The sequence below is a fragment of the Myotis myotis genome, unplaced genomic scaffold (genome assembly GCF_014108235.1).
Source record: "Myotis myotis isolate mMyoMyo1 unplaced genomic scaffold, mMyoMyo1.p scaffold_m19_p_8, whole genome shotgun sequence".
NCBI lineage: Eukaryota > Metazoa > Chordata > Mammalia > Chiroptera > Vespertilionidae > Myotis > Myotis myotis.
This window is the reverse complement of record NW_023416390.1, coordinates 85445281-85471563: the sequence shown is the minus strand read 5'-3', so window position 1 is coordinate 85471563 and position 26283 is coordinate 85445281. Positions and strand designations below refer to the sequence as shown.

The 26283-nt window shown below is 40.9% G+C and overlaps 1 protein-coding gene and 1 non-coding gene across 11 annotated transcripts in view; both read right to left on the bottom strand.

Annotated features, from left to right (window-relative positions):
- Positions 1-26283, bottom strand: part of PTPN4 (protein tyrosine phosphatase non-receptor type 4) — a 239265-nt gene that overhangs the window by 26352 nt on the left and 186630 nt on the right. For all 10 annotated transcript variants that reach the window (XM_036319444.1, XM_036319448.1, XM_036319446.1 and 7 more), the window contains 6 exons: positions 21030-21186; positions 15083-15249; positions 13572-13662; positions 13425-13486; positions 6512-6658; positions 1256-1384 (listed from right to left, as the gene is read on the bottom strand). In XM_036319444.1, coding sequence (XP_036175337.1) covers positions 1256-1384; positions 6512-6658; positions 13425-13486; positions 13572-13662; positions 15083-15249; positions 21030-21186 — 753 coding nt within the window. The remainder of the gene's footprint in view (positions 1-1255; positions 1385-6511; positions 6659-13424; positions 13487-13571; positions 13663-15082; positions 15250-21029; positions 21187-26283) is intronic.
- On the bottom strand, positions 5155-5258 carry LOC118662281. The gene has a single exon (XR_004969673.1). It is a non-coding gene; the product is annotated as a U6 spliceosomal RNA (small nuclear RNA).

Below are 26283 nucleotides of genomic sequence, written 5' to 3'. Positions count from 1 at the left end.
AAGCGAGAAAAGAAAAGAAAAGAAAAAAAAAAGAGCGAAAAGAGAGAATGAAGTGGAAGAGGGGAAGAGACTTTTTTATATGAGGAGAATACTCCTATAGAACAGCCATTAATCCCAACAAATTCCAGCAACAGCTCCCTGGAGATGAATGCAAACTAGAAACAACCAATAATATAACGATGAAAATAGAATGGAGAACACTAATCCCAAAATAAAATAAAGAGAAAATAAAATGGCACTTTAAAAAAAAATGGTAAAATGGTAGCAGTAATAATACTGGTTAAAAATAAGAAGGTAGTAATTAAAAGGGTAAAATCAGGTGATGGAAAAAAGAAGAAAAAAAAAAAAAGAAAAAAAAAGAAGAAGAAAAGAAAAAAAGAAAAAAATAAAAAAAAAAAAATTGGTTTCTTAGTTAAAAGGTGAAAAAAGAAAAAAAATATATTGCAGTAGTGAAGGTCCTTCGGTTCTTCTATTCTTCAGTGTGGCTCGCCTTAGACCTGCCAGGTATTCAGGAGAGTGTTGAGTTTCCCTGCGATACACTGTTCCTCTGTGTTGTAAACCACAGTCCTTATTTTAAAGCAAGCCGCATTTGTTTCCCAGACTGCCTTATTTTGTGTTTAGCAAAGAGTCACTTTGTGGGTCAGCCTCTGGGTGGCAGTGTTCTGGGGTTGGCCTCTGAGGCTATAGGGCCTCTCTGTCCAGTGGAAGTTCACTGCCCAGAGCTGGCTGCGTAAGAGTTACCAGTGCTGTGTTGTTGCTGGGATTGAAAATCCCTCTATCAAAAAAAATATTTTTATTGATTTCAGAGAGGAAGGAAGAAGGAGAGATAGAAACATCAATGATGAGAGAGAATCATTGATCAACTGCCTCCTGCATGCACACTGGGGATCGAGCCCGCAACCTGAGTATGTGCCCTGACTGGGAATTGAACTGTGACCTCCTGGTTCATAGGTCAATGCTCAACCACTGAGTCAGGCCGGCAGGGCATGAATATCCTTAGTTTTAAGAGTAATAAGTATTTGTTTACTAGATTATTTTCTCACTGACGACTCATATTTAACTATAGAAATTGGAAATTTATTATAGAAAGGAAATACACGTCATGAGATTCCAAAGCATCCCCCAAAATCAAATAGTTCAATAATTAAAAATAATATTTTTTAGTAACCAGAACTCAGACTGAAAACATTTTCAGCTTTCAGTCTTCACCTTGAACATAACAGTTCTAATGAACAGTACTTATCTTGCTTCCTACCTCTTGGTTAAATAGTGTCATCTTCCTGAAGATATATGCAGTATTTCCTTCTTCCGAGTGGCAGGTGACTTGGTAGCATCCATAGGATGAACTTCCTGTGGGCTCTGGCCAATACTGGTGGCACTTCACCTAAAATCAATTGATTAAAAATATATATATTAAAAATTATAATATTTTAATATAACTTTCAAACAGAAAAGTTACAAGAAAAATTTAATAAACTCTCATACATGCTGCACCTAGTTCTGTCAACTATTAATATTTCCTTGTCATTTTTTTCTCTTTGTAATAATCTGTTTGGATATATTTTGAGACTGCAAATATCCTGTATACAATAAGCTTTCACTTAGTGTTTTACCATGTGTGATGAATTCTTGCCTGAGTCAATTATTACTATGAGAATGGCAAAATGCTGCACTAATTTTAATCTTTTTAGATTTAAGTTAACAATCTTCAACTAAAATGCCAAATGCAATCCATTTATTTTCACAATTAGATTTAAAAAACAACAACAGCTTTCTTGATATATAACTCACCCATTTAAACTACACAATTCAGCTTCCAGTCAAGATGGCAGTATAGGTAAATGCTGTGCTCACTTCCTCCCACAACTACATCAAAATTACAACTAAACTACAAAACAACTTCCATTCAGAACTGCCTGAAGCCTAGCTGAACTAAAGTCCTATAACTAAGGATATACAGACGCCATGTCTAGACTGGTAGGAGGGACAGAGATGCAGAATGGGCTAGTGCCATACCCATGTGTAACAGTTAAAAATCAGGAGGGATATGGGGGCTGTGGAGGGACCCCCTGAGGAGCAAGGAGTACCAGCGCCACACCAAGCCCCTGACCAATGTTTCAGTACTAGGAAGTGAAGTCCCCTTAACTTTTCCCTGTGAAAACCAGCAGGGATTGTGGTTGAGTAAGACAGAGAGAGGGGCTGCTGGAATCCCAGGCATTGCCCTTTTCTAAAAATTTAAGTTGACTTAATTTTTTCTATCACCAGGCGTTCCTCTTAAAGGGGCCATATAGAGACTTACTTGGACTCACAGCAGCTTGAAAGGCACCAGGGACACAAAGGGAAAAACTGCATGGTCCGTCGAGGGCTGGAAGGGCAGCTTTCTCCCAGCTAGAAGTGCTGGCAGAGACCCTCGTTTCTTTACTGAGCCTTCCCTCCATAGAGCCAGAAGGTGGATGCCATATCTGAGTCTCCATCAACCTGGCTAACACTGTTGTGACTCTATGAGACCACCCCACCCAACCTGTGGGCCCACCCAATCTCTTTCCAGTGCCTTTTCTATATAAACAATTTTCCCAAAATCTCTCAAACAAGCAGCATCTGGCCTCAGTGTGCCCCGTACCTCTTGCCAAGTGGCCCCAGTCCTAGCACTCGAGGTAGCCTGCCTTGGTTAGCAGCGTGGCCTCTCCTGGGCACCTCTAAACTCAGGACAAATAGTAGCCAACTGCAAATCACTATGTGCTCAGGTCTGGTGACCCCAGGCAGGGCATAGGTGGCACCTGGTGAACAGCTTCAGAAAACGTCAAAGCACCACCACACAACCACCTCCACAAGTGACACACACAAGGGGCGGATCCAGCAGGCATCAGAGCCCTGCTGTAAAGTCCTGCTCTGTGGGGTCTGCCCCTGCACAGCTGATCCTGCAAGGTACTCATAGTGAGTCCTTGCAGCCAAGTGGCCTGGGCGTAAATCCTCCCTTTGAAGTGCCAACAGCAATCAAGGTTCAACTACAACAGGAGGGTGTACTTAGCCCAGTCCGCATGGGGGGCCCACCTGGAGCAGCTTGGATGACCGGGAAGGCCGTGTCATTGGGCCCTACAAGACACCTATTACTGGTATATAAGGCTAATCTACCAAGCCTGGGAGACTAACAGCCCTACTTAATACATGGAAACAAACACAGGGAGGCAGCCAAAATGAGGATACAAAGGAACATGTACCAAATGAAGGAACAGAATAAAACTCCAGAAAGAGAACGAAACAAATCGAAGACAATCTGTTGGAAGTAGAGTTCAAAACACTGGCTATAAGGGGGCTCAATGAACTTAGGGGAAGAGTAGATGAACGTAGTGAGAACTTCAACAAATAAATAGGAAATATAAAATGGAGATAAGAACATAAAAATGGAGATAGAAAGCATAAAAAAGCACTAATCAGAAATGAAGAATACAACAACTGAAATAAAGAATACATTACAGGGGGCTCTGGCAGGTAACTCAGTTGGTTGTCCTGATATGCCAAGGTTGATCCTGGTCATGGCACATACAAGAATCAACCAATGAATGTATAAAATCAATCAATCAATACAAAATAAAAAGAATACATTATAGGAAACCAACAGTAGAGGATAGATAAAGCAGAGGATCAAATCAGTGATTTGACAGATAAGGAAGCAGAAAACACCCAGTCAGAACAGAAAGGAAAAAAAAATCCAAAAAATGAGGACAGTATAAGAAGCCTCTGGGACAATTTCGAGTGTACCAACATTAGAATCATGGGGGTACCAGAAGGAGAAGAAAAGAGCAAGAACTCGAAACCTATTTGAAAAAAGTAACGACAGAAAACTACCTTAACCCAATGAAGGAAGCAGATATACAAGTCTTGGAAGCCCAGAGAGTTACATACAAGATGAACCCAAAGAAGCCCCAACCAAGACACATCATTAAAATGCCAAAGGTTGCCCTGGCTGGTGTGGCTCGGTTGGTTGGAGAGCAGTCCTATACACCAAGAGGTTGTGGGTTCAATCCCTGATAAAGGTGTGTGCAGGGAGTAAGGGGGGGGGGGCAATCAATTGATGTTTCTTTCTCACATTGATGTTTCTCGCTCTCTCTCTCATCAATAACAACAATAACAAAAAAGCCAAAGGTTAAAGACAAAGAGATTCTTGAAAGCAGCATGAGGAAAGTAATTAGTTACTTACAAGGGAGCTCCCATAAGACTGTCAGCTGATTTCTTAACAGAAACTTTGCAGGCCAGAAGGGATTGGCAAGAAATATTCAAACTGATGAGAAGAAGGACCTATAACCAAGATTACTCAGCAAAACTATCATTAAGAATTGAAAAAGAGATAAAAGAGCTTCCCAGATAAGAAAAAGCTAAAGAAATTCATCACCACCAAACCAGTATTACAAGAAATGTTCAAGGGTCTTCTCTAAAAGAAGGGGAAAAAATACATAAAAATTATGAACAAAAATGGCAATAAATATCCATCAACAATTACTTTAAATGCAAATGGATTAAATGCTTCAAACAAAACACATATGGTGTATGAATGGATAACAATACAAGACCACTATATACGCTGTCTACAAAAGACTCACTTCAGATCAAAAGACACACACAGACTGAAAATAAAAGGATGGAAAAGGACATTTCATAAAAATGGAAATAAAAAGAAAAGCTGGGGTAACAATATTTATACCAGACAAAATATACTTTTTAAAAAAGGCTATAACAAGAGACAGGGAGGGACCCAGCAATTCCACTTATGGGTATTTATCTGAAGAAACACAAAACACAAAATTGAAAAGACATATATGTTCACTGAAACATTATTTACAATAGCCAAGATATGGAAGCAACCAAGTTGTTCATCAATAGATGAATGGATAAAGAAGAAGAACTGGATATATACGATGGACTATGATTCAGGCATAAAAAAGAATAAAACTTTGCCACCTGCAACAACATGGATGGACCTAGAGCAGTGATGGCAAACCTTTTGAGCTCGATGTGTAAGCATTTTGAAAAACCCTAACTTAACTCTGGTGCCGTGTCACATATAGAAATTTTTTGATATTTGCAACTATAGTAAAACAAAGACATATATATATATATATATATATATATATATATATATATACTTTTTACTTTTTTTAAAAAATGGAACGCTTCACGAATTTGCGTGTCATCCTAGCGCAGGGGCCATGCCAATCTCTGTATCGTTCCAATTTTAGTAAATGTGCTGCTGAAGCAAGCACAGACTTATATTTTTGATATTTATTTTATATATTTAAATGCCATTTAACAAAGAAAAATCAACCAAAAAAATGAGTTCACGTGTCACCTGACACGCGTGTCATAGGTTCGCCATCACTGACCTAGAGGGTACTGTGCTGAGTGAAATAAATCAGAGAAAGACAAATGACAGAAGATATCACTTGTATGCGGACTCTGAAAACCAAAATAAACAATCAGAAAAGAAACAGACTCATAGATATAGAGAACATTTTGATGGTTGCCAGATGCAAGGGGGCTTGGAGGAATGGGTAAAAAAAGTGAAGGGATTAAGAAGTAGAAATTGGTAGTTACAGAATAGTCATAGGAACGTAAAGTAGAGCATAAGAATACAGTCAACAGTACTGTAATAACTATGCATGGTGTCAGATGGGTCATAGATTTATCCAGTTGATCACTTCATAAGTTATATAAAATGTCTAATCACCTGCATCTAATAAATATTGTACACCAACAGTAATTGAAATTTTTTTAAAAAGTACACAATTCAATTATCTACACTAAAAGAAGAGGAACATGTAAATTAACCACCACTCTGCTACACCCACCAGCCAATCAGAGTGACTATGCAAATTAACCCAACAAAGATGGTGGTTAATTTGCATACACAGGCACAGAGTCTGAAGACTGAAGATGACTGAAGATGGCGGCAGCCACAGAGCTGGAGTGAGCAGAAGGCTTGAGTTGCTCCTGGCGACAGAGAAAGCCAAGCTTCCCGCTGGCCCTGGGCTCCGCTCAAGGAGGGGCTGGGGGCCTGGGCTCCACTCAAGGAGTGAAAAAAAAAGGGAGGGGCTGGGAGCAGCCGGAGTGGAGAAGCCAAGCCTCGCTGCTGCGGCTGGACCAAGGGCCTGGATCCCGGGTACCGGAGAAAAACCGGTGCCGGCACCCAGGGGTGGGAAGGCCTATTGCATGAATCTTCGTGCAATGGGCCACTAGATTTTAATATATTCACAGAGCTGTGCAACCATCACCACAATCACTTCATCACTTCCAAAAGAAATCCCATACCCATTAGTAACCAATGTGCATTCATTCATCTCTATCCCACTCCTCTAAACCCAACTCCAGACTTAGACAAGCACTAATCTACTTTCTGCCCTCTATGGGTGTAAAGGTTATGAAAAAGACTAAATCAATGTGAACATTTTGACTATAAGTATATGCAATGTAATGTGAAGAAGGCCCAAGCAATGTGTGAGATTCAAGTATAACTTACTCTGCCACGTTCAACTTGTGTGGTCAACATTACAACCATGGAGGAGCCTTGTTCCCAAGTCATCTGCCAAAAATCTGTACAAGTGTGTGGTAACGGCCCTTGGCAAGCAATGTACTGATTTATAATGCTAGAAGAAGGAATTTCCATCTTAAAAGAAAAAGACATGAAAATAAAAATCGATTATATTAGTACTTTTCACTATTATCAAGCATATGAAAATCATCCATGAAATAATTGAATGCAACTAATTCCAATAAACTACAAAGTCAGTACAACAAATCTTTAAATAAAAAATTTTTTTTAAAATCTTCACCTGAGGACATGCTTAGAGAGAGGAAGGGACAAAGGGAGGGAAGGAGAGGTGGGGGGGGGGGGGAGAGACAGGTAGAGAAGGGGAGAGAGAGAGAGAGAGAGAGAGAGAGAGAGAGAGAGAGAGAGAGAGAGAGAGAGAGAGAAACATCAGTTGGCTGCCTTGTGTGCCCTGACCGAAGATGGAACCCAGAACCTGGGTATATGCCTTGACCAGGAATTGAGCTGGCAATCTTTCGGTGCACAGGATGAGCCATTCCAGCTGGTAAGCACAACAAATCTTTATCAACACTTTCTTATTTTACCTGTAGAAGAAATTTCTTGGCAACAGCCTATATATATAGAAACAAACAATAGAAACAGAAATCCAAGTATTTTTCAAAGCAGTATTATGGTTTTAAGAGAAATTTTACAGAGAACCCAGTTTCAGAGGCAGAGACTTGGTCTCTAAACACTTACTGGTAAAATTTGTGAGGAGCAAAAGTTCTGCCAATTTAGTTTAGATTTTATATAATATACCAGAGGCCCAGTGCACAAATTCGTGCACACGGAAAGGAAATTAATTAGAATATTTTAATATCGCTATTCGCTCTTTCTCTATAATAGAAGTGTCAACCAAATTCACAATTGACAATGACAGAAGGAAACACACGCATGCAATTGGCGCTAACGAGAGCTTTATATATATAGATAAATTTGCTTAATTAGACCTGCTTTCTGACTTAGCTAAACTTTTTCCAGCCCAGTGAAGCACCCCCAACTTCCCTTTCAGGTAATTGTCAGCAACACAGCAGTAAATATCAACACGAAGCAGATTATTATTATACATCATGCAGGGGGGACAAAGGGTGAAATATTTAACTGCAGCAGTGATTGACTATATTCTGCACAGTGAGAAAACCTGAAGTCATTTTCAAGGTCCACCATTTCTTACTTTTTTTCAGTTGGGTCAAGTTTTAAGCTTTCTAAATCTTGTTTTCCGGCTAATGAAAAGAAAATAGGATTCCACCAAGTCTCCTATCTACCTACTCCAGGACTTCTGTGAGGATCAAATGAGAACAGATATTTGGTTAAAGTGAAAAATGTTTCCACCTGGCTAAAAAGCAAGTCGTGTTCCTGCACGACCAACAAGGAGATTAGTCACTAGGGAGAGGAAGCCATGCATTGTTATGTGACGTCATTAGCCAGCGCCCACAGCTACCGTTTCCAGGCTCGGCTAGGCTGTGGGCCGCACTTTGCACCATGGGGTCTTGGCAGCGTTGGCTGTGATTTGGTGGGCTGTCGCTCCTAGATGGTGGCAGGGCCTGTGTCCCACTTTGGGGAAGCCGAGTGTTGCTTTATGGGCACCAGGTCCATGGTGTTATTTCTCTGTAAATGGCCAGTGCATGTCACGGCAGCTCCTGCATTGAGTATCTGCCCCCTGGTGGTCAATGCATGTCATAGCAACCAGTCAGATGGACAATTAGCATATTAGCCTTTTATATATAGACTAGAGGCCCAGTGCACAAAAATTTGTGCACTCGGGGGGAAAAGAGGCTCCCTCAGCCCAGACTGTGCCCTCTCGCAGCCTGGGACCCCTTGGGAGATAAAAATCTGCTGGCTTAGGCCTGCCCCCGGGTGGCAGAGGGCAGGCCCAATCCCTAGGTGCAGCCCCTGGTCAAGCTCAGAGCAGGGCCGATTGGGGAGTTGGGGTGCCGCCCCTATCATGCACAGAGCAGGGCGGATCGGGAGGTTGCGATGCCACCCTCAGTCACGCTCAGGGTAGGGCTGATTGGGGGGTTGGGGCACTGCCCCCTGTCACACTCAAGGCAGGGTCGATGGGGAGGTTGTGGCGCCACCCCGTCATGCACAGAGCAGGGCCAATCAGGGGGTTGGGGCGCTGCCCCCTGCCACTCACAGAGCAGGGCCCATCAGGGAGTTTGGGGCTCCGCACCCTGTCACGCACAGAGCAGGGCCGATCAGGGGGGTTGGGGAGCTCCCCCTGTCACACACAGAGCAGGGCCGATCAGGGGGGTAGGGAGCTCCCCCATCACTCACAGAGTAGGGCCGATAGGGGAGTTGGGGCACCGCCCCGTCACACACAGAGCAGGGTGGATCAGGGGGTTGCCGCACCCTCTCACACTCAGGGCAGGGCTGATGGGGAGGTTATGGCTCTACCCTGTCACACACAGAGCAGGGCCTGTGGGGGGCGGTTGGGGCGTCGCCCTCTATCACCCACAGAGCAGGGCCGATCAGGGGGTTGGGGCACCGCCACTGTCACACTCAGGGCAGGGCCGATGGGGAGGTTATGGTTCTACCCCGTCACACACAGAGCAGGGCCCGTGCGGGGAAGGGGGGTTTGGGGCGCCGCATCCTGTCACACACAGAGCAGGGCTGATCAGGGGGTTGGGGCGCTGCACCCTATCACACACAGAGCCGCAGGGCGATCAGGGGGTTGGGGAGCTCCCCCCTATCAGGCACAGAGCAGGGCTGATCAGGGGGTTGGGGCGCCTTCCCCTGTAACGAACAGAGCAGGGCTGATAGGGAGGTTGTGCCCCACCCCCTGTCACACACAGAGCTGCAGGGAGATCAGGGGGTTTGGGCGCTGCCCCCTGTCACGCTGATCCCGGTGCCGGGAGGCCTCGCGGCTCCGCTGATCCTGGTGCTGGGAGGCATATTACCCTTTTACTATATAGGATAGAGGCCTGGTGCACGGGTGGGGGCCGGCTGGTTTGCCCTGAAGGGTGTCCCGGATCAGGGTGGGGGTCGCCACTGGGGTGCCTGGCCAGCCTGGGTGAGGGGATGATGGCTGTTTGCAGTTGGTCACACACTCTTCAGGGTGGGGTTCCCCACTGGGGTGCCTGGCCAGTCTGGGTGAGGGGCTGAGAGCTGTTTTCAGGCTGGCGGGTGACGGAAGCTCCCAACTGCTCCTTTTTTTCTTTTTTTTTTTCTGGGACAGCTTTAGCTCTGAGGCTCCAGCTCTTAGGCCTCCGCTGCTGAAAGCAGGTATCTGGTTTGTTTCGGTTCTATAATCGAAACAATGTATAACTCCAGCTCTGAGATCCCGGCGGGCTGAAAGCAGGTTTCTGGGGTTTTGTTTAGCTTCTATATTTGTTACAATGTTTCAAACTGCAGGCTCAGAGGCTGGCAAGGCAGGCGGGGAATGTTGGTTTCCTCTGTCACTGAAGCAAGCAAGCCTCATGTTAGTTTCAAGGTGCCTGGCTGCCGGATGCCATCTTGGCTGGCAGTTAATTTGCATATCGCCCTTGACCGGTCATCGAACCCGAGTCCTTACGGTCTGAGGGCCAATGCTGTAACCCTCAGCAAAACTGGCCAGGGCCATTTTCTTTTTTCTACTTTATCTTTGAGATCATGTCAGATTAGTAAAAAAATTTCATTCCTTTTAGTGGCTCTACTGTATAAATATATCATACTTTATTTAACAGATATTTAAGTTGCTGCTAATCTTTTCGCTATCATAAACAAAACTGCACTGAATACTTTTGCAAACCTAAAATTTTGGGGCACATTACAAGAAACCTATTTGTGTGGGCAATAGGAAGAAATGACAATGCTGAATCAAAGTATATGTGCATTTAGAATTTTGTCAGAGAGTACCAAATTGCTCTCCAAAGAGATTGCACATATTTATACTTTTACCATAATGTATGAGAAATGATTGTTTCCTGATAATGTCCTTAATAAAAAGTGTAAATCTGTCTTTTTCTTTTGGTACACCTGACCTAACCTGGACTCATTTGACAGGAACATCTGAGTTGATCTCATCTAAGACTGTTAGTGGAAATATCTATAGTTGGCATGTTGAATATAATATACTCATTATAGCCTGCTAAGGTTGTTACCTATATAATACATAATCTATGCACTTAATAACCTTAAAGAAGTCCAAAAAATTTCTAAATTCTGAAGCATCTTTGATCTCAAGTTTTCAGATAAAGGATATAGACTTACATATAGTATTATCAAACTTTCCGACATTTCAGCCTAGTAAGTAAAAAATGGTAATTCTTTGCAGTTTTGATTTGCATTTTTCTTTTTAAGAAAAGTGTATTTTTATTTAACTGTTAGTATTATTTTTTAAAGTGTTATAATGGTATTATGGTTTTGTTAAAAAAAATAAAAATAAAAAAGGTCCCCAGAGATACATACTAAAATAGTTAATCATCACTATTCACAGATTCTGTATTTGAAAGTTTGCCTGCTTGCTAAAATTTATTTGTAATCCTAAAGTGCTTGTAGAGCTTTCATGGTTATTTATAGACATGTCCAAAGAGGTAAAAAATCTGAGCCACCCAAAGTGTACATTTCCTGTTAATGTTGTTAAGATGCTGTTCTGCCTTCTTGCTTCTGCTCTCATACTTAAACAACTGCCCTTTTTACAGTCTATGTAGTGCTATGTTTTAAAATTTCTGTGCTTGTTGTTAGCGATTTCACTGTTTAAAACAGTCCCCAAGTGCTAAAGTGCTGCCTACTGTTCTAAGTGTAAAGAGGCCATGAAATGCCTTATGGAGAAAATACACGTTAGATAAGCTTCTTTCAGGCATGAGTTATAGTGCTGTTGGGTGTGAGTTCAATGTTAATTAATCAACAATGTGTATTAAATAAGGTATCTTTAAACAGAAGCAAGGTTATGTACTGATTAACTGACAAAAATGTTGCAAATAGAGGCTCATGGGACCCATACCATATATTTTTCCCTTGCAGCAAGGATTCAGTATTTGCTAATTCAGGGTTAATGAAGACTTTATAGACTATCACAAATAACAAGAATTGATTGTATTTACAAAAAGTGATATATTTGATTTAAATAAATCGGGGGGGGGGGGGGGGGTAGTGTTTAGATCAGCCGTGGGCAAACTATGGCCCGCGGGCCGGATCCGGCCCGTTTTTAATTAATAAAACTAAAAAAAAAAAAAAAAAGACCGTACCCTTTTATGTAATGATGTTTACTTTGAATCTATATTAGTTCACACAAACACTCCATCCATGCTTTTTTTTTTTTTTTTTAAATATATTTTATTGATTTCTTACAGAGAGGAAGGGAGAGGGACAGAGAGCCAGAAACATCCATGAGAGAGAAACATGGATCAGCTGCCTCCTGCACGCCCCCCACCGGGGATGTGCCCGCAACCAAGGTACATGCCCCTGACCGGAATCGAACCCGGGACCCTTGAGTCCGCAGGCCGAAGCTTTATCCACTGAGCCAAACCGGTTCTGGCTCCATCCATGCTTTTGTTCCGGCCCTCCAGACCAGTTTAAGAACACATTGTGGCCCTCGAGTCAAAAAGTTTGCCCACCCCTGGTTTAGATGGAACAAGATTGGCCATCCTATATAATAAAAGGCTAATATGCAAATCAACCAAACTGCGGAACAACCGGTCAGTATGACATACACTGACCACCAGGGAGCAGACGCTCAGTGCAGGAGCTGCCTCCTGGTGGTCAGTGTGCTCCCACAGGGGGAGTGCTGCTCAGCCACAAGCCGGGCTCACGGCTGGTGAGTGTAGCGGCGGTGGCGGAGACTTATAGAGCTCTTTATATATTGATGAAATAAGCCCTTTATACTATTTAAAAAATTCAGTTTGTCATTTCATTTTAGTACTTTTCAAAGCATCCCCCAAATTAAAATTTATACATTGCCCAACTCATCAATCTTTTGTTATAGCTCAGACATGTACCTAAGCTTAGAAAAGCCTTCTCCCTTCTGAGATTTTAAACAATTCTCACATATTCCTCAAAGTATTTTCATTTCCATTTCATACATTTATATTTGATACACCTAAAATGTATGCTGGCCTCAAGAATGTGTAAAGTGTTTATAGATCAATTATATGATGTGTGGATTTGTTCCAAAACAATGTGGATGTGTGGGGGCACGGTGGGGGGATAGATGAAACAAAGTTGGCCATTAGTTGGTAATTGTTGAAGCTGAGTCATATGTATAAGAGGTTCATTTTACTTTTTCTCTACTTATGTATGTTTAAAATTTTCTGTAATACAAAGTAAAAATAGTAATCCTCTTTTTGCCCCATGGGGGTGGGAGGAGACCTCCTTACCATGGTATATTCCAGACAGACCTAATTCATTTACTAGATCATCAGTTTTATCTTAAATTGTTTGCGGGTAGTTTTATTGCGCGCTAACAGGTGGCGCGGGCCATTTTTGCTAATTTTTTGTGCAAATGGCAACGTTCAGTAAAATTACGATAACTTTAGTTTACGTATTTATATGTTACCCGCGTTCTACCGCTAGTCTATAAAAAACATATTAATACGTGTCCGGCGCCGCTCTACTACCAGTCAACGTAAAACGTATAAATACGTTTCCCGCATACAATGTGTTAAATAATTTAAAAGGCTATCTCTACCGTAAACAAAATTCTAGTCTTTATTTCAGCCTATTTCTAGACTAGATTATTCCATTTCACTCTTCTATGTATATATTAATATGCCAGTATCAAACTATTTTTAACATTAATTTTATAATACTTTAAAATATGTAAAAGTTTTAATATTCTCTCAAGGTTAGGCTTTTAACAAAAAGTAATAAATCTCAGTTTATAGTGGCCCTTCTTATACCAATGATATAATAAAAATAAACTTACATTTATATAATTTGCATTGATATAATCTTCATTACCCTTTAAAATGACCCGTGTAGCATCATCTGAAAAAATTTCAAAAGAAAATTTTTTTAGTAAAGTTATGTTAAAAAGATTAAAGCCTAACATACAGAAATCATAGATACTTACAAGGCGAAATATCTCTGTATCTATTTTTGGAAATATTCTGAGGTAATTTGGCACAAGACATTGTCATTCCAGGTTTTTTCCGATATAGTTGCTAAAACAAAACAAAACAAAAAGGTACGAGATCAGCAAGCCATCAAAAGTTATCATTTTGTTTTTCTGACTTGTTCCTATGCTATGAAACAAGTTTTTTTTTTTTCCTTAGAATACCTCATCTATTCAATGATGTACCTTAGGCTGATAGGATATTAAACCAGATTTGCAAAGCTAAATTCTGTACAAATTCTGATATGAATTGTATATCATAATTTAGCAGTGGTTCTCAACCTGTGGGTCGCGACCATCGGAAAACACATATAGCATATCAGATATTTACATTACGATTCATAACAGTAGCAAAATTACAGTTATGAAGTAGCAACGAAAATAATTTTATGGTTGGGGGTCACCACAACATGAGGAACTGTATTAAAGGGTCGCAGCATTAGGAAGGCTGAGAACCACTGATTTAGAGATTGGCAAAATAAACGAAGATAATTTTTCTTACAGCAAAAAGTACCTGAAGTTTTGAACAGAAAATCTGCAGAAAACATTTAGCTTTTATTTACTTTGTAGATATTTAAAGTATATGAACCCAGAACTTAAAGAAACAAGCAAAACTGACAGACCTTAAATTTTTTTTAGTCACAAATGTTTTAGTCAGTTACCTGTAACATATACTTCAGAGCACAAATACTAATGATGGCTAACTACACTGACAAAAATGAAATATTACAAGGTTCAAGTTATTTTCCTTTAACTTAGGGTTTTTAAGTCTGCAATTGCCTACCTTCATCTGCCAACTTTCACAAAAACAGTTATTTAATTACAGAAAAAAATGTAGTTTGATGACATATGCATAAAAATCTATTTTTCTCTTTTAAGTAGACATCTATTTATGTAACCATAGCTACTGTTTGGGGAGCAATTTTTAAAACTTTATATTTTAGAACTATTCTCAAATATTTCTCAGAATGCCATTTTAGTTTGTAAATTGTAACTGATAGATAAGGCAGTTAAGAAATCATACAGCCCTAGCTGGTTTGGCTCAGTGGATTGAGCGTTGGCCTGCGGACTGAAGGGTCCCAAGTTCTACTCTGGTCAAGGGCACATGCCCGGGTTGCGGGCTCGATCCCCAGTAGGGGGAGTGCAGGAGGCAGCCAATCAATGATTCTCTCTCATCATTGGTGTTTCTATCTCTCTCTCCCTCTCCCTTTCTCTCTGAAATCAATTAAAAGAAAAAGAAAAAAGAAATCATGCAATATTGCCCTGGCTGGTGTGTCTCAGTTGGTCGGGTGTAGCCCCGTGCACTGAAAGGTTGCTGGTTCAATTCCCTGTCAGGGCACATGCACAGGTTGCAGGCTTGATCCATCGGGGATGGATATTTCTCTCTCTCTCCTTCCCAATTCTCTCTTTAAATATCAAAATTTGAAAAATCTAAAAAAAAAGAAAAGAAACCATACAATATTACTTACATCAAATTGTGTCAGGACTGTTCCCGTGATAAGCCCCTCAGCTAGCTGGATCATTGACTCTCGCAGGGAATGATCATCCTGATGGACGCTATCTAGTGGGGCTTTTTCAGGAATGTACTGGAAGTCTGGCTCAGTTTCTAGCTTTTCTTCCACTACATCATAGACAGCTAAGACAAAAAAATAAAATAAAAATTTTAATAAAGACACATGAAAAACTTAATGAATTGGGAAAAGAATTTACCAGATTTATTCTTTAATTATGTGTCAGGAAAAATAATTTATTTATTCATAATTCATCAGATCTGAGTCTGATGTCATGGTGTAGGGGCAAACGGTGACTGTGGAGACGAAGAAGTTTGCCGCACCTTAGAGGAAAAGAACGGTTCTTGGCTATAATTGCTGAAAATATCCATAACTTGAAGAGACATTAAGAAAAAGAGGAGCTGCCAAGAAGCAGCTCTGAAGAGACCTGCCCTATTGTGGGACGTAAGGCAAGAGTACAAATAGAAGCCTATATACTATATGTCTAGATACGAATGGTTATAAAGGAAACAGAGTTCTAAACAAAACATGTTTTATCCTCTCCTTGACATATTTACAAAACAACCTGGGAGTCTGCATTTCAAATGAGAACCTAGGCCAGAATTCATGGCCAAGGCAGTGTGAGGAGAGACAGACCCTAGACCAGCCGTGGGCAAACTACGGCCTGCGGGCAGGATCCGGCCTGTTTGAAATGAATAAAACTAAAAAAAAAAAAGACTGTACCCTTTTATGTAATGATGTTTACTTTGAATTTATATAAGTTCACACAAACACTCCATCCATGCTTTTGTTCCGGCCCTCTGGTCCAGTTTAAGAACCCATTGTGGCCCTCGAGTCAAAAAGTTTGCCCACCCCTGCCCTAGACCCTGGTCTGTAGTACACCCTCTTTCTTTTCTTGCCCTCAGATACATTATTTAACATGGGAGAATATGAACATTCCCATGAACATCCCAATCCATATGTAAGCTTGTTTACAACTCTCTGCAAATTGCTGCATCTTACTAGTAGCCATGCCCCTAAGTCTACACACATCATGTGAGCCACCTTGGGAGAATGGATTTGGGGAAAACGGGCACACAGAATCAGAGCTATTTGGACAGAGAATTGAAAGTTGAAAATAGTGGTTTAGGAAGGATGGGGAAGTCACAGGTGATGCCCTGGCATGTCCCCTTGCTCCTACAAAATCCTGACCCCACGGTGGTGGTGGTGGTGGGAGGCAAGGCTGAAGGAGAGACAGAAAACAGCCCTCTAAAGAATGGAGTCAAGCTAGGGGTCTCTTATATCCTTGACTAAGAGTTTTGGTTCCTGCTCAGATATGAATGTACTTTGGGGAAGAATAAATTTTGGAAATGAAGAACAAAAAAGCAAAAAAGAATGAATGCATATTGTCTAAGAAGAAATAAGATTTAAAGGGGAAAATACCAGAAAAAGAGAAACTCTTTTTCTGATATTTTTGGCAAACATAATTTTAAATTTTGATTATGTAGTAAGTCTTCACTTAACATTATTGATACTACTTCTAATATTAAATATTTAAATAAATGTGAGCTATTCACAAATTTAATAAAAATTAATAAAAATAGGTAAAATAATTATTTTCCAACCTGCTTATTTTAGTTCAGGATCGCAGGTGGCTAGAACCTCACCTGGCAGTTCAGGGCACCTAGACAGGATGCCCTTCCATCACAGGGCCACTCACACACACATTCATACTCGCTCAGACTAGGACAAGGTAGAAACGTCAATTCACCTTACGTGCGTATCTTTGGGATGTGAGAGGAACCCGAGTCAGCAGAGAATACCCAGGAAGACATGGGGAGAATGTGGAAACTTCACACAGTGATCTGGCCAGGGATCTTTTTCTTTATCTCATCAATGTTATATCCGATGTTAAATGAAACATTATTCGATAACCTGCTGTTTGTTATTTTAAGTAAAAAAAAGGACAAGGTAGACCCTGAAAGTGAATACAGGTCTTGCCCAGATTTTGACATTAAATAATAATAGAAAGATGTTTTGTCAAAACCTAGGTGGGTTCCTCTCCTGATTTAAAGTATAAATGAGGTGATTTGAACTGCAAAAAAGCTAAGACTTTTCCATTATATGGACTTTTGTTTATATTTGGGTCCGTACTAGTCATAAATTTGTGAGCAGAAACTGAATGTCTAGGTGTCAAAATGTCCTCAACTATAAAAAGGGGATGTCACATAGGTCACTGGATAGTTGTAAAGATTAAATGAGAATATACAAGAGTTCAGGTGCATCGAAAACATATAAAAACTATTATTATTATGTTCTTTAATATCTGTTATCAAGAGAAAAAAAACGGAGAGGATGTTATCCTATCTAATAAAAGAGAAACATGGTAATTAGCCGTAACTTCGCTACCCTTCCCATTGGCTAATCAGGGAGATATGCAAATTAACTGCCAACCAAGATGGCGGCCAGTAGCCAGCCAGCTGAAGCGAAAAGGGAGGCTTGCTTGCTCCAGTGACGGAGAAAGCCAACGTCCCCGCCTGCCGCTGCTGGGCTCTGAGCTTGCACTGTAAGAAACATTGTTACAAATACAGAAGCTAAACAAAACCCCAGAAACCTGCTTTCAGTCAGCCGGGATTTCAGAGCTGGAGTTGCAGCAAAGTTTCAAATACAGAAGGTAAACAAAGTCCAGAAACCTGCTTTCAGCAGCTGAGGTCTGAGTTAAAGCCGGCTCTCAGCTCCAGTGACAGCCAAAGAACGTAAATAAATCCCAGAATTAAAAAAAAAGGAAAAAAGGAGAGGTTGGGAGGAGTTTCAGTCACCCGCCAGCCTGAAAACAGCCCTGAGCCCCTCACCCAGGCTGGCCAGGCACTCCAGTGGGGACCCCCACCCTGAAGGGGGAGTGACCAGCTGCAAACAGCCATTATCCCCTAATCCAGGCTGGCCAGCACCCAAGCGGGACCCCCACCCTGAAGGGGGTGTGACCAGCTGCAAACAGCCATCATCCCCTCACCCAGGTTGGCCAGGCACCCAAGCGGGACCCCCACCCTGATCCAGGACACCCTTTAGGGCAAACCAGCCGGCCCCCACCCGTGCACCAGGCCTCTATCCTATCTAGTAAAAGGGTAATATGCCTTCCAGCACCGGGATCAGCAGAGCCGCGAGGCCTCCGGGCCTGGGATCAGCGGAGCCACAAGGCCTCCCGAATCCGGGATCAGCGGAGCAGCGGGGCCTCTTAGCACTGGGATCAGCTGAGCAGTGAGGCCTCACTGCCCCTGTGTCAAGCGGAGCAGTGAGGCCTCCCAGCACCGGGATCAGCGGAGCCGCGAGGCCTCCCAGCACCGGGATCAGGGGAGCTATGAGGCCTCCTGGCCCCTGGAGCAGCGTGACAGAGGGCAGCGCCCAAACCCCGATTGCCCTGTGGCTCTGTGGGTGACAGGGGGCAGGGCCACAACCTCCCTATCCGCTCTGCTCTGTTCGTGAAAGGGGAAGGCACCCCAACCCCCTGATCTGTGCCTGATACGGGGGAGCTCCCCAACCCCCTGATCGGCCCTGCTCTGTGTGTGACAGGGTGCAGTGCCCCACCCCCCCATTGGCCCTGCCCTGAGTGTGACAGGGGAGAGCTCCCCCATGGGCCCTGCTCTGTGTGTGACGGGGTGGAGCCACAACCTCCCCATAGGCCCTGCCCTGAGTGTGACAGAGGGGAGTGCCCCAACCCCGATTGGCCCTGCTCTGTGGGTGACAGGGGGCGGCGCCCCAACACCCCAATCGGCCCTACCCTGAGCGTGACTGAGAGTGGCATCGCAACCTCCTGATCCGCCCTGCTCTGTGCATGACAGGGGGCGGCGCCCCAACTCCCCAATTGGCCCTGCTCTGAGCCCGACCAGGAGCTGCGGGGCAGGCACCTAGGGATTGGGCCTGCCCTCTGCCACCCGGGAGTGGGCCTAAGCCAGCAGGTTGTTATCTCCTGAGGGGTCCCAGACTGTGAGAGGGCACAAGTGGGGCTGAGGGACACCCCCAACCCCCGCCAGTGCACAAATTTTTGTGCACTGGGCCTCTAGTCTTAGTATAAAATTTAAGTTGCTTACTTAACAGAAAATGCCTAATAATGAATCACCTAAATATCAGATCTAAATGACTTCCTTGAAAAATCAAAATAGAATGTTGTGTTGGAGTCCTGCAAATTTTCCTAGAATGCAAATTCCAGATCATGAATGTGGAGAGCACCTGGGAAGGCACATGGGCATTTCTTTAATTATTGTCAGCTGAATCCAGTTGGGCAAAGCCATGTCCTGGAAACACCCTTTGCCAAAAGGCAGGAGTGTTGTCAGCTTGACCTTCAGCCCAGGTGCCAGGGGGTAGGTTTTGTTATTTAAATCCAGCCAAGTACCAAGAATGAATACGACTTGGGTCCACCCAAGAATGCGCATAATCTCCTTTGTCTTGACTTTTAGTAAAACTTCCTGTTTTTTTTGCTGTATAAATTAAATACGTTCGCTGTATTGGCTTGGGGTCCCTTGTCCCTGTCGCATCATCAGAGGACAATGGTCCCACCTGGCCCCAGCTTTTTTCTTCCATCTCTGTGTCTGTCTCTTTCTTTCATTTTCTCAGTCCCCAGCCGCCCCTACTCAGGAACTGGACTGCTCTCTAGCCGCGCTGGACGCAGAGAAGAGAGACATGAAAGCAGAAAAACAAAGTAGAAAAGATAGAATGAAAATGCCTATTTGTACACAACAGGCAAAATGAGTTTTGTATTTTTTTCTTGCAATTTTTACAGGGTTGGGTGTGGTGTGGGAATAGGTAGAGTTCTAATTACATTTTACTTGAATATATACCACAGGTATATATTCAACAACTGGTAATATAGCATTAACCAATAATTACTCTTATGGCTAAGACTATGATTAATAGTAAACTGTACAGAATAAAACCAGAAGACTATGTCTAATGCTGGGATATAGGCATACAAGAATTTTTTCTAGAGGAGATTGATATAGTGTGGAGGGAACTTGAAACAATGCCATATGAACACTCACTGAAGGATCTGGGGTTAGTGAACTGGAGGAAAGGGAGAGGGTTTCTGGTAAAATCATCTATTGCCAAAAACTGAAGGAAGAGGGATTAAATTTATTCTGCATAACACAAAGTGATAGATTTAGGAACAATAGGACTGAAGGAATTTGGATTTTAGTTCAAATTAATAGTTCAAGCTATTCAAAGCGGGGGGGATGAACTACTTCATGAGCTACTGAGTGCTCTGCACCGGTAGGACATTCTTGAGATCGCTACCGAGGAACTCAAGCAGTCAGTAAAGGAGCCAGAGCTTACAGCATTAGGGCTTCTCCAACCTTGGGACTCTGACTCTGAATTAGCACATCAGCTGTCCAGAGCAGGAGATGAAATGATTAGGCTACTAGGCATTCTCTACTAAAAACACAGACAGGCTTAAAAAAATGCTTTAACTGTAGCTTGTTATAGAGTTTTCTAAAAGTGGAACAGAGTTCAAAATTTACTAATTCATTCAACAATTATTTATTGATTATCTATTACTATTACTAGAGCAAGTGGGAGAAGAAGGAGGCCATTTTAGCTATGGTAGTCAGAAGGGAAGGACTTTCTGAGGATCACACGTGACAGGAAACCTGAAGGAAGTGAGAGTATAAGTCATACAAAATCAGGAAAATCATACAAAATGTAGGCAGAAGGAATAGCAGGAAAGCCAGCACAGAACAGAGTGAGCAAGGCTGAGTGGTAGGCAAGGAGGTCAAGAACTTACATTTTACTCCAAGTGTGAATGGAAGCCACTATACTTTGAGCAGGAAACTGATATGACAAGACAGGTTTAGGTTTCAAAGCCTACTCTGGCTGCTATTCCAGTAAGAAACACTAATAATTATGAAAACTATCCAGTGCTACGTAGACTACTTACCATTAGGTCGGACTAGAAGTACGAGTTCCCCAGAATGTCTCTCACAGCTAGCTTTAATAAACAGGACAACCTGGTCATGGGTATGTTCTGCAATGTCCCGACCATTGATCAGTACAACTTGGTCCCCTTCATTCAATCGAGGGACACAGAGGTCAGCCTGCAACGTAATGCAAATAAGGTTTCAGATTTGTACATGGCTTTCAAAAAGTAAAGCACAAAAATTTATTTTTATAGACTCTATAGAACTAAAACTACATATAGAAAAACATCTATCCATTCATTCATCTACTCAAAAAAACAAAAAAACAAACCAAACAGAAATCTAGCTTTCCCATGAAGATACTATACTTTTTTCTATTTTCATTCAACAATTTTTCCCCTGATGCCTTATTACATGCATAGCCATACAGATAAGACTAGTTATCTGGAGATGCCTAGGCACAGTCAGGCCTCACTTTGTACTATCCAGATACGTACAAATTTCTGTTACCACAGTTTAGTCAAGTAACACCTATCTCTCAACAAGGTGCAAATTTCAGTTTCCACTGTGAATGTATTAATTGTAAATAATCACATAAAATACAATCTTTGCTGCTAGATTGTAGTACAAAACTCGCTACATAAATAATAGACATATCACGACCAATGACCCAACACATCACTTCCTTCAATGTCTGCTGGTGATCTGTCGCTGGGCACCTGTTACTCAGTTCCTGCAGAGACAGCAAAGTGTATACTTGTGCTGCCTCATCTCCCAACAATAAACCCACATAAAAATGGATAAAAAACAGCTGATGGTGGAAATATACACTGCTACTGTTTAAGACAGTGGTCGCCAACCTTTCGGACCTCACGGACCACCATCTCAGAGGCTAGATATACAGAGAAGGGGATTTAGTGAAGGGGAACTTATCAACATGATGAAAGTGGGTATAATAAAAAGGATGAAGTTTTTATTGAGGACATGATGCTGGCATAAAACTTCTCATTAAAGGAGAAGATTTTGGAGATTTTGGAGATATTTTACAACATTAAAAATGCAGAGGACTGCCCAGCTGGTGTGGCCCAGTGGTTGAGTGTTGACCTAGGAACCAAGAGGTCACAGTTCAATTTCAGGCTAGGGTACATGCCTGGGCTGTGCACTGGATCCCTAGTGGGGGGTGTGCAGGAGGCATCCAATCAATGATATTCTCTCATCATCGATGTTTCTAGCTCTCTCTCCCTCTCCCTCTCCTTTCCTCTCTGAAATCAATAAAAGTTTACTTAAAAAAATGCAGAGGACCAAACATTGGAAGTAAATTCAAACTTAGAAAGAATTATAACAATTTGCTAAGACAAGAAAGCATGCTCACTCTGTATTTTAATTTATATGACGAGAAGGGTACAAGCCTGTTCAAACTACTTATTATAAGTTTTCATGAAGAAATAAAATACTTAAGTTCTCAATGTTTCTAATGTTTAGAATGACAGGACAGTAAATCAGTATTAATTTTACTTTTTTTTTTTTTTTTAAATAAGCACTGGTTTCACAGATTTTATTTATTTATCCTCTTCTGAGGACATGCACTGATTTTAGAGAGGAGGAAGGGAATGGGAGAGAGAGACATCAATTAGCTGCCTCCCATACGTGCCCCAACTGGGACTGAACCAGCAACCTAGGTATGTGTCCTGACAGGAAATCAAACCACAATCTTTTGGTGTATGGGACGATGCTCCCACCAACTGAGCCATCTGGCCAGGGCTAGTTTTACTATTTCTCATATCCCTATACATTTATAAGGGAAAGAAAGAGACATTTTAATGAAAAATTTAAAGGTCTTAGAAACAACCATAATTTTCCCCATTGATTATCAAGGTCACTTTACATAGTTTCAGCTTAAATGGTCATTTTTATGGTCCTGTACTACTGTGCAAAGTGATGACTGCCTGTATTTTATTGAGAAAATAAATAATTCAAATGAGATAAACAGAAATATGGACAGCAATAAGGAGGCATGGGAAGAATGTTTGAAGGATGATAGAGCAGATAGAGAAGGAAATGATGGGGCTGGGCCTCACACAAAAAAGGAACTTCCTGTTGCAAAAGCTTGAAGACTTGAAAACATGACTACTCAAATTCACTATAAGCACAGTCAATAAAATCCAACACGATATATTATTAATGAAAAGAACACTGGTCTGGGAACCATATTCTTCCTCTACTGCTTATAAAATGTGTGCTCTGGACACCCGAAACTCTGAAAAGGGAGCAGATATCTGCTCTGATTATAATAACAAAGAGCTGTGAAGATAAAAATGATGTAAGTATGCAAAATGTTAAAATCTGGAGAACTCAAATTTAAGGTTACAACCATTCTCCCTAGTTGCTTTTTTCTATCCTTCTTGTAGTGAAGCAGATAATAGTCCTATACGCCTTCTGTGTATTAGTAGTGTGATACGTTTATGTATCAATTTGGTCCAAGTTTTGTAAACGTCTTCAAGGTACCCAAAGAGTGGTGAACTGGAAGATATTAATGGTTCTGGGAGAAAAGGGTTATAGCGAAAAAAGTTATACTCTCACCTTACTTTGTGGATAGTATAATTAATGAAAAGAGGAGGTAATCTATGTGCTAAGGAGAAGATAGCTATGAATCTCTAACTGTACCTTCATACAGCCACTGATACAACAAAGGATTGAGGCTAAAGGGCAGTATTAACCAAAATGCTATATCTAACATGCAGAGATTTTTTTTTTTAAATATATTTTATTGATTTTTTACAGAGAGGCAGGGAGAGGGATAGAGAGTTAGAAACATCGATAAGAAACATCGATCAGCTGCCTCCTGCACACTCCCCACTGGGGATGTGCCCGCAACCAAGGTACGTGCCCTTTACCGGAATCGAACCTGGGACCCCTCAGTCCCCAGGACGACGCTCAATCCACTGAGCCAAACTGGTTAGGGCCAGAGATTTTTTTTTTTAACCCATTATCATTGAAGGGAAAGAACTCTCTGATGCTTAATCTGCTTTTTCAGTTATGTTTATAATTTTTTATTTGCATTTCATTCTGATTTGGAAAGTCCACATGAATTGTATATTAAAATAAATTTTGTTGCATAAACAGCTATTGGCTTAAAGATGATCACATTGGAACAAAAATTTGACTTTAATTGGGAATTATTTTATCCATTTCAGAAGGAGTACAATAAAAAAAACATTAAAATATTTAAAACTCTTTTCCCCCCACTTAAAATGAGGTTTCCAATTGGAAGATTGTGATGGTCTCCAAATTAGTAAAATAATATAAAAATGATAAACTTCTATTGTTTTAATTTGTCCTAAATTCAGCTAATATATATATATGGAACACAGTTCTACGTGCCAAAAAGGAAACATTTACCAATAATCTGTATAGCCTAAAAAGAAAATTTAGAGTCACAGAATTCTGTTTGGAAGTGAACCTACTACCTATAGAATGTTCCCTGAACATCCTTGACTTAATTAATATCTATCCACATTCACTGCTCAGAAAAATCAATATTTCTTTTTTTGTGTCATTCACTGATTATTACAACTGGCATAATAAAAAAGGTTTATTGCATTTTCTAATTATAAAAGCAATGCATACTCACTGTCATGATCTATACAAAAAGGAATATAGAATTGATAAATATCAGTAATTCCACTACTCAGATGAAACACTGTTAACATTTTAAGCATGTATCTAGACTTTTTAATACACATAATTCACATTTTAAAAAACTGGATCAAATATAAATGTAGAATTGTAATACTCATTTTTTATAATATCTTATGAACATATCTACATACTAGAATAGAGCTACATCATCCTTTTCAATAGCTGCAAAGCAACACATAATGTATTTCACCAGCTCTGATGATGTACATTTGATTTGCCCCTGATTTTTTACTGTTATAAACAATACTACAGTGAACATCCTTGTATATCTTTTGTTCCCTAGCACAACTGTTTCATTAGAGGCCATTCATTGTCAGGTCAAAAGATATATATTTAAGTTGTAATTAAAACCATTTCTTGTGTTCTTCCCTCCCATTCCCCTCTCTAGAGTCAACTTCTTTCAACATCTTAGCTACATCTTTTGTGTTTATCTCAGTAACTCCACATATCTCCCCTATTTGTTTTTTGTTTTTTTTTAGTTTTCTATGTTAGACATTATCTATCTTACTACTTGATCAGAATTTAACAGCCTTTTATCTCTTCATCTGTAGTCAAAACATATACATAGTTATCATTAAATATATACTAAATAAATAATTTTGGACTATTTTTCTCATCTTTGCCTCCGTCCTTCATATGTATAGTAGATTCAAGAGTAATTTTATACATTGTATCCATGTCCTGTCCCCTATGACCTCAAGATTGGTTTAAAAGAGGACATCTGACTCAAACTGGATCTCTGACTGGTTTATTTCCCAGGAGCCTGTAATTTGTACATGCCTAATTGTTTTGGGTTGCTGAGATGGTAATATATAAATATGGAAGTTACTAGTAGTCATATCCTACCATGTGGACTGAGGACAAAATAACAGTAGCTATACAATTTTAATTTAGCAGAGATTTAGGAGTCATAATTATATCTGAAGGCAGAGTGTGTCTGGTGGTGGTGATATTACAGGACTTGACCTGTCACTAAATACACTATTTTTATTCAGACTAATATATTTGAAGTGGTTTGAGAGATGTTGCAGATTCAGTGTACAAAATGGTTTGTACTGAGAGAAGAATGGGACATTCACATAAGAAATATAGATAAAAAGTAGAGAGTGACTGATGAGTACTTTCTGGAGGTGTAATGGTGTTCCTGTGCTTGGTTTTATGAGACATCTATGTAGCTCTATGTTAATTTTTTTTGTTCTTGATGAAGCAGTAAAAACAGTTAACTTAATTAATCTCAATCCTTGAATATGCACCTTTTAATATATGACAAAATGAAAACTGCAAATAAAACATTTTTGCATCAAACTGAAGTATGATAGAGTCTAAAGAGAAGCTGTAGTTATGCTGAAAGGGATAGTCCATAAGTAAATGTCCTATTATTTGCAACCAACAAAGTCCTTCAAAATCAAAACAACAGGTTATGCTATCCTTAATTAATCTTGACTCTGATCTTCAAACTAACTTTGAGGTAGCTGCAAAGCACCAAAAAAGACATAAGTGATCTCTTTCTCTCAAACTGCTGATTTATATACCTTCCCTAGGGGCAGGGAGACAGTTAAATGGTAAAGGGTGCTG